Below are 10,731 nucleotides of genomic sequence, written 5' to 3'. Positions count from 1 at the left end.
CTGAACATGTACCTGAGCATAAGTGGTTTATCTGATTTCTGATTTAGGATTCAAGTCCATAGCAGGACCCCTGTTATTTCTCTTTCCACAGCACCACCTGGTGGCCACAGCTCACACCACAGGAGAAGAAACCCACTATGCTAGGGGTGTCGAACTCAATCAGAGAAGGGGCCAAAATCTAAAATCCAGCCTAAATCGCGGGCCGAATGGTTTCCTGAACAGTCATAAACTGACAATGTCATAAACTGACAGCAGAGTGCAGTGATGACAGCGCGGTGCGGGCCACATTGCAAGGCCTGGCGGGCTGAATTTGGCCCGCGGGCCTTGTGTTTGACACATGTGACTATACAATGCTGGTGCTCCAGGCTTGGTCAACATCTTCAAGGACCAAAGCAACTTTTTTTTAAAAATATATTTTATTGATTTTTTTACAGAAAAGAAGGGAGAGAGATAGAGAGCTAGAAACATCGATGAGAAACATTGACCTCCTGCACACCCCCCACTGGGGATGTGCCCGCAACCAATGTACATGCCCTTGACCAGAATCGAACCCAGGACCCTTCAGTCCGCAGACCGATGCTCTACCACTGAGCCAAACCGGCTTCGGCCCAAAGCAACTTTAACTGCAGGCAGTGCTCACAGTGGTTATGAGTTCAGGCTCCATAATCTGTCAGGCCCTGGTTCTGAACCCAGCTCCACCCCTTATTCTCTGGGCAAGTCTTAACATTGTCAAGATTTTGAATACAAAGAAGCAAAAAACACCCAACCGGAAAAGCAAAAACAAAAGAATCCAAAAAATTGAAGATAGTGTAAGAAACCTCTGGGACAACTTCAAGCGAACCAACATCAGAATTATGGGGGTCCCAGAAGAAGAGAGAGAGCAAGATACTGAAAATCTATTTGAAGAAATAGTGACAGAAAATTTCCCCCACCTGGTGAAAGAAATAGACTTACAAGTCCAGGAAGTGTACAGAACCCCAAACAAAAAGAATATAAAGAGGACCATACCAAGACACATCATAATTAAAATTCCAAGAGCAAAACTCAAAGAGAGAATATTAAAAGCAGCAAGAGAAAAACAGTTATCTACAAGGGAGCACCCATACGATTGTCAGCTGATTTCTCAACAGAAACCATGCAGGCCAGACGGGAGTGGCAAGAAATATTCAAAGTGATGAATAGCAAGAACCTACAACCAAGATTACTCTACCCAGCAAAGCTGTCATTCAGAATTGAAGGGCAGATAAAGAGCTTCACAGATAAGAAAAAGCTAAAGGAGTTCATCACCACCAAACCAGAATTATAAGAAATGCTGAAAGGTGTTCTTTAAGAAGAGGAAGAAGAAGAAAAAGGTAAAGATAAAAATTATGAACAACAAATACATACATATCTATCAACAAGTGAATCTAAAAACCAAGGGAATAAAAAATCTGATGAACAGTATTAACTGGTGAATATAATAGAATCAGGGGCATAAAAAGGGAGTGGACTGACAATTCTCAGGGGAAAAGGGGAGAGGGTGGTGCGGGATGAGACTGAACAAAAATCGTAACCTATGGATGGGGGGGGGGGGGAGGAGGTAAGGGCAGAAGGTGGGTGGGAACTGGGTGGAGGGGCGCTATGGGGGGGGGGGGAAAGAGGAACAACTGTAATAATCTGAAAATAAAGATTTATTAAATTTTTTAAAAAAAGATTCACATGAACAGATAGTTATTTCTTATAGAATGTGGTCTACACAAGGACGAGTAAAGCTAGGTTCGACGTGACCGTTACTGCTGGCTGCACTTCATGGGGGCAGCACGGTGGACAGCGGAGGCCGTGGGCACCACTCTCAGGCTGCTTTCTGTCTCATTTCACCCAGGAAGTCGTAGGTCTGCTCTGAAATGTCAAAAGGTTCATGGACACCCTCTGGTGACAGCAGAGCTTGGAGAGCGCCCTGGTTTTCTCGGTTTTGCTTCAGGAAGTCAGCGATGACTTTCCACCGCGCAGCCTCGGTCTCTTCTTCTGCCCACCTGAACGGGGGCAGGAGTGTGGAGTGGAGAAGGGGCACCGCACAGTCGTGGTAGACGAGGAGAAATGCAGCCTTCAGGAACTCTGTGTCTCTCTGGGAAAACACCACAATAGCTGTGAATGGATCTACATCATTAAGTGTTAAATTCTACGAACTCAGTTGACTAAAAGCCATTACAGCTGGGCGGAGGTGCCGCAGTGCCTGGCGGCGGGTCAGTGGCTCGGCACTGGGGAGGCAGCAGGACATGGAGCTCGGCTGAGGGCGACTCCTCGAGACCAGGGCTCTCCTAAGGCACTGAGGGTGTCTCACACATCCTCCCAAGGAGAATGGGTGCTGAAGTCTAATTCCGGTGACAAGGATGTGGGTCCAAGTAAATACAACAAAAGCACAACGTGAAGCCAGCTGTGCCCCTTACTCCATACAGCACATCAGACGATAAGTGTACAAGGGAAGGGCCGCCTGTGCTCTGCATGAAATCCAGAGAAAGGCCCCCAGCAGTAAGGGCCCGCTGTCGGACTCTCCCCGTAACGAGGACTGCAGTGTAGACTGTCACTCAGCCCCCACACGGACAGACTGAGCGGGAAGCACAGGGCAGGGCGCTCGGAAGGTGGAGCAATCCCCACACTGTGGAGTCTGCACAGAGATGCCGCCCTCCAGGCACACCCTGTGCGCAGGGCAATTCCCACGGGTCCCAGGCCCAGCACCTTGCCCATGGCTACACCACAATAGCATTAAACCTCCAATTCTAGCCCGGCCGGCGTGACTCAGTGGTTGAGTGTCAACCCATGACCAGGAGGTCACAGTTCGATTCTCAGCCAGGCACATGCCTGGGTTGCGAGCTCAATTCCCAGTGTGGGCATGCAGGAGGCAGCCAATGGATAACTCTCTGTTTGTTTTTTCTCTCTCTCTCCCTCCCTCTCTCTCTCTCTCCCTTCCTCTTTGAAGTCAATAAAAATATGTTTTTTAAACTGCCAATCTTGGCAAAGGTCAAATAAGGTTACAATATGGATACTTTTTTCCAACTTTTAGGGTTTTTAGTTTGTAGATAATTAAGGCTTTCTAAGTCCAAAACACCATGGCCCATGGGTCCATGGAGCCCCTGTTTTTATAAACCAAGTTTTATAGAAACAGCTGTGCTCAGATGTTACAATGGCAAAGTTGATTCACTGTGACAGAGAACCTAGGGCCCCAAAAGCCAAAAATACCGACCATGTGGCCCTTTCCAGACTGTCCTTGGACCGCAGGGTGGAGCAGTCAGTGTGTTGCTCACTGACGGGGATGCTGCTCTGGTTTGTAATGACCTCGTTTCTGTGGCAACGGGGCACACCCTGTGTTTCCAGTGTCTGACACGGCTCAGGCAGTTTTCTTTTTCCTTCTCCTTACCTGGTGTGCACTTTGAGAGCAGGAGGAATATTTTTTTTAATAGGAGAAATTTGATAGTCAACTGGGAGCTTTGGTTTAGAATCTCCCCTCAACTAAATGACACTCAGTGACCTGGAACGACTCCCGATCCAGCGTCGGTTCACTTCAGGAATCGGCACCCAGACACTCCTGGGACGTGTCTCTACAACCGTGTAAGGGACTAGGAGGAATGTGACATGGCCCCGTCAGCCTAAAAGGAGCCTGTGTTAGAAAGTGTGAGCAGTGACACTGCGGATGTCAATGCAGATGAGTCACGAGAATTCTGGTGTTTTCCTATTACACAGTGTTTTACAAAGTATCATACTTTAAAAAGATAATAGCTTGCAAGAGCATGTAATAAATAACTTCAAAGTGCAATGGTATTTAATTTTAAGGCGTGCCTTTAACATTTATGTAAAACGATTTGTACTCATTCAGTAGAAACTCATCTGGCCACTGGTAAAGCTAGCAATGAAACGCCTGGTCCGCAATGTGTTAAGTGCATGTGGAAAAGCAGGTTACCTTCTCTGATCTTTTAAATGTACTTTCTTTCTCAGCCCACGAACTCTGAAAAGGAAGCAAATGCTATGTTAATCTGAGGGTTCACAAGTCTTTGCCACATGCCTGCAGGTTTGCTGTAATTAAGCTGGTGCTGGGGTTTAGAACCCTGTCAGAACCGCCACCGTAAGAGCGGTCTGAGGACGCCGCTTCTAACCACGAAGCCAGACCGGCCAGGCAGAAGCCCGTGCTTCTTGCACGTTAAACCAATGTAAGATCAGAATCAGTGAACCGAACACACACATTCAAACTGCACAAACAGCCAAAACCGGTTTGGCTCAGTGGATAGAGCGTCGGTCTGCGGACTCGGGGGTCCCGGGTTCGGTTCTGGTCGGGGGCGTGTGCCTTGGTTGCAGGCGCATCCCCAGTGGGGGGTGTGCAGGAGGCGGCTGATCAGTGTTTTTCTCTCATCGACATTTCTAGCTCTCTGTCCCTCTCCCTTCCTCTCTGTGAAAAATCAATAAAATATATTTTTTTTAAAAACAAAAACTGCACACAGCATCTAAACAATGAAACACTAGTGAGCTTTTCAGGCGAGCCAGTAGAGAGGTGGAAAACTGCCCAGTACCACACTCATCTCCAGTTCTGTCTGCTGGACGATGACAATGGTCACGGGACATGAATGCTGTTTAGTTTTGCAAGTTAATATTCTACCTGCCCACGGGGCTTCACCAATGCTCTTTTACAGAAATAAGAACCCCAAGTTCAGGTAGCCCCATGGAAGTCGGAATTGAAGCCGCCAGTGCCAGCTCTGTACACTGTACCCAAGGGGTGTCCAGGCTCCAGCTGCTCGCTCCTGGGCCTCCCGAGTTGCCTGTTGGCCGGTACCTTCCTCTGGCAGCTGAGCTCATGCTTTCCGTGGATGCATCGACCTTCCTCAGTGGGGAGGCCCTGGGTGACCATGGCATTTGGCACAAGACGAAGAGTCTCCAGAGACAAAGAAGTTCCCCACCGAGACACCGAGACCACAGAGGTGCGCTCCGCCTTTTTCCCCCCTGCAGGAGCCTCGTCCCAGATGCTCACAGTTGGAAGAACCACCTTAGGGCTGTGCTCCTCCCCGGATGGCGGCTGCGCCTGGGGCCAGAGTTTGAAAAGGACCCTTAGAGGCCAGAGCTCCTCACTAACCAGACCAGGAGCCATTATCGTCATCAAAGCACCAACAACAAGCTGAACTCTGCTAAGTTAACAGTGAGAGGCTCACACGTCACAAACTGTAAGGAATCTGACTTAACGCAAACAGGCTGGTGTATGACCTTTTCAATGTATTGCTGGAGCTGGTTTGCTAATATTTTGTTGAGGAATTTAACATCTATCAATATGTTCATCAGGCATTTTGGCCTATAATTTTATTTCTTTGTAGTGTCCTTATCTGGTTTTGGAATTAGGATAATGCTGGCCTCATGAGATGAGCTTATCTTTTCCCCTTGAATTTTTGGGAAGTTTGAGGATAGGTATTAGTTCTTTGAATGTTTGGTAAAATTCACCTATGAAGCCATCCTGTCCAGAACTTTTGTTTGCTGAGAGTTATTGGTTTATTATTATTATTACTGCTTCAATTTCATTATTGGTATTGGTCTATTCAGGTTTTCTGATTCTTCCTAACTCAGTTTTGGAAGATTGTTTCTAGGAATTTATCCATTTCGCCCAATTTGTTGGTATATAGTTGTTCGTAGTATTTTCTTAGTCCTTTGTGTTTATGTAATGTCAGTTGTTATTTCTCTTTCATTTTTTCTTGATGAATCTAGTTAAAGATTTGTCAACCTTGTTTATCTTTTCAAAGAACCAGCTCTTGGTTTCATTAATCTTTTGCATTGTTTTGTTTTGTTTTTGATTTTTAGTCTCTGTGTGATTTATTTCCACTCTGATCATTATTATTTCCTTCCTTCTACTTACTCTGGGCTTTGTTTGTTGTTCTTTTTCTAGCTCTTTTAAATACAGGGTTAAATTGTTCAAGATCTTTCTTGTTTCTTGCAGTAGGCCTATAGTAATGCTATGAGCTTCCCTCTCAAGACTGCTTTCACTGTGTCCAATAGATTTTGAGTTGTTGTGTGCTCATTTTCATTTGATTCCCTGATCTGTAACCCATTCGTGTTTAATGACATGCTATTTAGTCTACATGTGTTTGAATGTTTTTCAGGTATTTTTATTGTAATTAATTTCTAGTTTCATACCACTGTGATCTGAGAAAATGCTTGATATGATTTCATTCTTCTTGAACTTGTAGAGACTTATTTTGTGTCCTAACATGTGGTCTTTAAGAATGTTATATGGGCACTTGAGAAGAATGTATATTCTGCTTCTTTTGAGATAAAATGTTTAGTAAATATCCATTAAACTGACCTGATGCAGTGTGCAGTTTCCTTGTTATTTTTTTGCCTGGAAGATCTATTCATTGATGGTAATGGAGGTGTTTAAAATCCCCTACTATGAAAATAAATAAATAAATAAATAAATAAATAAATAAATCCCCTACTATGATTATATTGCTGTCAATCTCTCCTTTAATGTTCACCAAGATTTTCTTTATATATTTATATCCTGTGTTGGGTGCACATGTTTACAAGGATTATATCTTCTTGTTGGGTCAATCCCTTTAGTATTTTGTAACCATCTTTGTCTCTTATTATTACCTCGTTTGAAAGTATATTTTGTCAAATATAAATATTACTATACAAGCTTTCTTTTTTCCCTTTCCATTTGCATGGAATAATTTTTTTCCATCCTTTCACTTTCAGTTGTGTGACTACTTTGTTCTGAGTTGGGTCTCCTATAGACTGCATTTACATGGGTCATGTTTTCTTATCCATTTTCAGCTACCGTGTCTCTCAGAGCATTAAATATGTTTACATTGAAAGTTATTATTGATAAGCATTTTTTTTTTTGCATTTTATACTTGATACTTACGTTCCTCTCTATATATTTCTTCTTCTTATAGCAGGTCCTTTAACATTTCTTGCAATACTGGTTTAATGGTAATGAACTCCTTTAGCATTTTTTTCCTGAGAAGTTCCTTATTTCACCTTCAATTTTTAAATAATAGACTTGCTGGTTAGAATAGTCTTGATTGCAGGTCCCTGCTTTTCATTACTTTGAATATTTCACACCAATCTCTCATGGCCTGATGTGTTTCTATTGAGAAATCAGCTGACTGCCTTATGGGAACTCCCTTATAGGTAACTGTCTCTCTCTTGATGTTTTTTTGTTTGTTTGTTTGTTTGTTTTTCTATCTCTTGATGCCTTTAAGATTCACCCTTTGTCTTTAACCTTTGCCACTTTAATTATATGTCTTGGCTTGGGTGTCTTTCAGTTTTCTAAACTCCATTGGGACTCTGTTTCCTGAACTTGTAAATTTTTCCTCCACCAGGTTAAGAAATTTTCAGCCATTATTTCTTCAAACATTGTTTCTTGTCTATCCCTTGCTCTCTCTCTCTTCTCCTTCTGGTATCCCTATAATGTGAATAATTGATTGGCTGTCTCCTGCACACCCCCACTGGGGATCAAGCCCAAAACCTGGGCATGTGCCCTTGACCGGAATCAAACCTGGGACCCTTCAGTCCACAAGCCAGTACTCTATCCACAGAGCAAAATTGGTAGGGCTCATGGCTTTTTAAAAATTTGACATTTAATATGGGTGTTTAGCTAAAATGGAAGCATAAGTATGGCAGGCCAGCGTGGAGACTTGAAAGTGTACCCATAAAAATGTAAGTTATCTCAAGTTTAACATGACCAACTTGAAGTGGGAATTTCCCATATAATTGTGCCAGCAGTGGGAGACCAGGTGGTGCACTCCCCAGGCTGCTGCTCAGAATGTTCATCTGAGGTGGCATCAGGGTCTTTCAGGCAGACTGAAGACCCACTGATTTTCACCACCAGATGCTATGTGGGCGCCTCTTCCCATTTCTGTTGCTCTGGGTTCTCTCTACATGGGATTGAGACCCCATGATACTGGGAGGCAGGAGTTTTGTAGCCACAATATCCCTCCAGCTTCTCAGCCACTGCCGCACCTGGGTGTGGGGGCCAGCCCTTTCCACGTCTCCACTCTTCTTGCCAGTCTCTATGTGGTCTCTTCTATAAATCCTTGGTTAATATATTTCAGGTTAGCTGGCCTTCAGTTAGTTATGCAGGTTGACTGCTCTATAATTTAGCTGTAAACCCAGTTTAGGGTGGAAAGCAGATGGGTGTATTCCCATCTACTCTGTAGCCATCTTGGGATCTATCCTGTAATGTCTTCCACTCCCATCTCAGCACGTCAAAACCAGACTTGGCTCCAGTGTGTACTAGGTCCATCTCACCCAGGACCCCTGTAATGGAACAGTCCCTGGTCCTCGTTTGCTGCCTGATTAAGTCTCCAAGGACCTGGGTGGTGCTTCCCCTGTGGCACCTGCCATGTTATCTGTACATCTGCCTTGTGGGCATACAGGTCTTCTAATACTTGTTGACCCTGTTCTGATAAGTTGAACTTTATAAAATTGACATTTTGAAGGTCAAAAATGGCTGAAAAATTGAAGAATTTGTGTGGTTCAATCAGCTTCTATTTCATGCAGCCGACAATATATGTCGAATTAAATAAAGAATGATATGTGTGCCCTGATTCTCCCCCTGAGAACTCAGTTCATATATCTAACAAACCATTTTGGATTTTTGCTCTTAGGCCACAATTAGTGGCCATCTTAAGTTAAGGAACAAACAACAAATAAGAGATTGCAACAGTGTACACAACATGCTTATTGCTGTGTAATAAGCCCTTCACCTACATATTGGGTGCTGGGCAGCCTGGAAAAGTAGCACTCATGCTAAGAAAGGAAGGATTAGCTCAAGTCACATAAAAAGTGGACGCAGATCAGGAGATGTCATCCAAATAGGGGAAAAAAAAAAAAAAAAGAATATGTCTCAGAATGCACTAATGTGTGTGTAATTGCTTTTAGAACCCACCAGATCCCATCATGATACTACCCACCCTGAGTGCATCCATCACGTCAGGCTGCTCCAAGAGCTTGGGGAAGGTGGCCAGTACGGGGTTACTGATCACATCTGAAATACAAAGACCAAAAAGGATTTACACAAACTTTATCCAATATGTTTTACTACAACAGACACAGCATATATTCAAATTGGAATCACTGTGTCACAAGATTTGTTGATAACACATTCTAACACTTTAACCTCTAGGAGCTCAAAGCTGTCCCCTCAATCTTCATCCCCCACTATATCCACACCACAGATGTGAGTCTTGTACCAAGTAAACAGAGCTTTTAGGAGGGGAACATCCTATTATTTCTGTGTTTTCTCCAGCCTCACTTTTCTCAAGACTGGTCTCACCTTTGGAAGCAGAAGATACAGGCCAACATAGGTTACATTTACTCAAAGCATGATGCATTATTGTACAAGAGGAAATTACAAAGACCCCCTTACCAGCACTTTGCATGCTCAACCTGTCTTTCAGGAGTACATCTCCAAGAATTTGGCGATAAAATATCAACAAATGAATGTAGGACATGCTTCCAATTAATGTTTCCGGCAGTAAACTATTAAAGAAGAAAATAAATGTTTTCACTAAACAATATCCTACACTCCAACTTACAATGTTTTTTAAATGTGTGTTTATTACTTTAATGAACTATTCCAAGTTTTGTTTCATCATTGGGAAAAATGCAACAATTATATGGGAAATTCCCACTCCAAGTTGGTCACGTTAAACTTCAGATAACTTACATTTTTATGGGTACACTTTCAAGTCTCCACTCTGGCCTGCCATACTTATGCTTCCATTTTAGCTAAATACCCATATTAAATGTCAAAATTTTTAAAATCCATGAGCCCTACCAATTTTGCTCTGTGGATAGAGTACAGGCCTGTGGACTGACGGGTCCAGGTTTGATTCTGGTCAAGGACACATGCCCAGGTTTTGGGCTTGATCCCCAGTGTAAGGTATGCAGAAGACAGCCAATCAATTATTCTCTCTCATCATTATTGTTTCTATCTCTCTCTCCTTCTCCCTTCCTCTCTGAAATCAATATATATAAAAAAAAGGCATGATTACGTGTTAGTCCAGCTATTGATACATGGTTGTTGTTGGGGGGGTTTTTTTTTTGTGTGTGTGTGTTTTAAGTATATTTTATTGATTTTTTTACAGGGAGGAAGAGGGATAGAGTTAGAAACATCAATGAGAGAGAAACATCGATCAGCTGCCTCTTGCAACACCCCCTACTGGGGATGTGGGGATGTGCCCACAACCAAGGTACATGCCCTTGACTGGAATCGAACCCGGGACCTTTCAGTCCACAGGCCGACGCTCTATCCACTGAGCCAAAACGATTTCGGCCAGCTACATGTTTTAACAAAGCCATGTGGCCATCTCCCCTGATGTGATGAATGCAGAAGAAAATGTGAGTTGATTGTTCACGGTACTGGGTGGGACCTGGGAGGGTGTGGCAGACCTGGACTGAATTCTGACTTTGCTACTTCCTAGCTATATATCTTCAGATTAATTATTCTCCTTGTGTTTTGATTTCCTCATTTGTAGAATAAAGAAATAATACCTGAATTTCGGAAGGCTAATAAAAAGATTAAAATGAAGTAAATGTGGGGTGTTCAATGCAATGCACAAAACAAAATAAATTTTGTAAGGGTTCAAAAACAAAATAAATTTCAGCATTGAAGTTAAATTATTATTAGTTTAAAATAGATTCTTATAACTATGTGATCCCCATAATATCCACAAAGAAAAAAATCTATAGAATGCACACAAAAGGAAATGAAAA

General features: G+C 43.0%; 1 protein-coding gene across 4 annotated transcripts in view; it reads right to left on the bottom strand.

Annotated features, from left to right (window-relative positions):
* Nucleotides 1–1,651: 1,651 nt before the first annotated feature.
* NPHP1 (nephrocystin 1) overlaps nt 1,652–10,731 on the bottom strand; it is a 70,448-nt gene continuing 61,368 nt past the window's right edge. For all 4 annotated transcript variants that reach the window (XM_084900901.1, XM_084900902.1, XM_084900903.1 and 1 more), the window contains 4 exons: nt 9,383–9,495; nt 8,928–9,001; nt 3,935–3,979; nt 1,652–2,104 (listed from right to left, as the gene is read on the bottom strand). In XM_084900901.1, the coding sequence (XP_084757027.1) occupies nt 1,832–2,104; nt 3,935–3,979; nt 8,928–9,001; nt 9,383–9,495 (505 nt within the window). In that variant the 3' untranslated portion in view covers nt 1,652–1,831. The remainder of the gene's footprint in view (nt 2,105–3,934; nt 3,980–8,927; nt 9,002–9,382; nt 9,496–10,731) is intronic.

This window comes from Pipistrellus hanaki (genome assembly GCF_964339955.1).
Source record: "Pipistrellus hanaki genome assembly, chromosome: 12".
NCBI lineage: Eukaryota > Metazoa > Chordata > Mammalia > Chiroptera > Vespertilionidae > Pipistrellus > Pipistrellus hanaki.
This window is presented reverse-complemented; position numbering and strand designations above follow the sequence as displayed.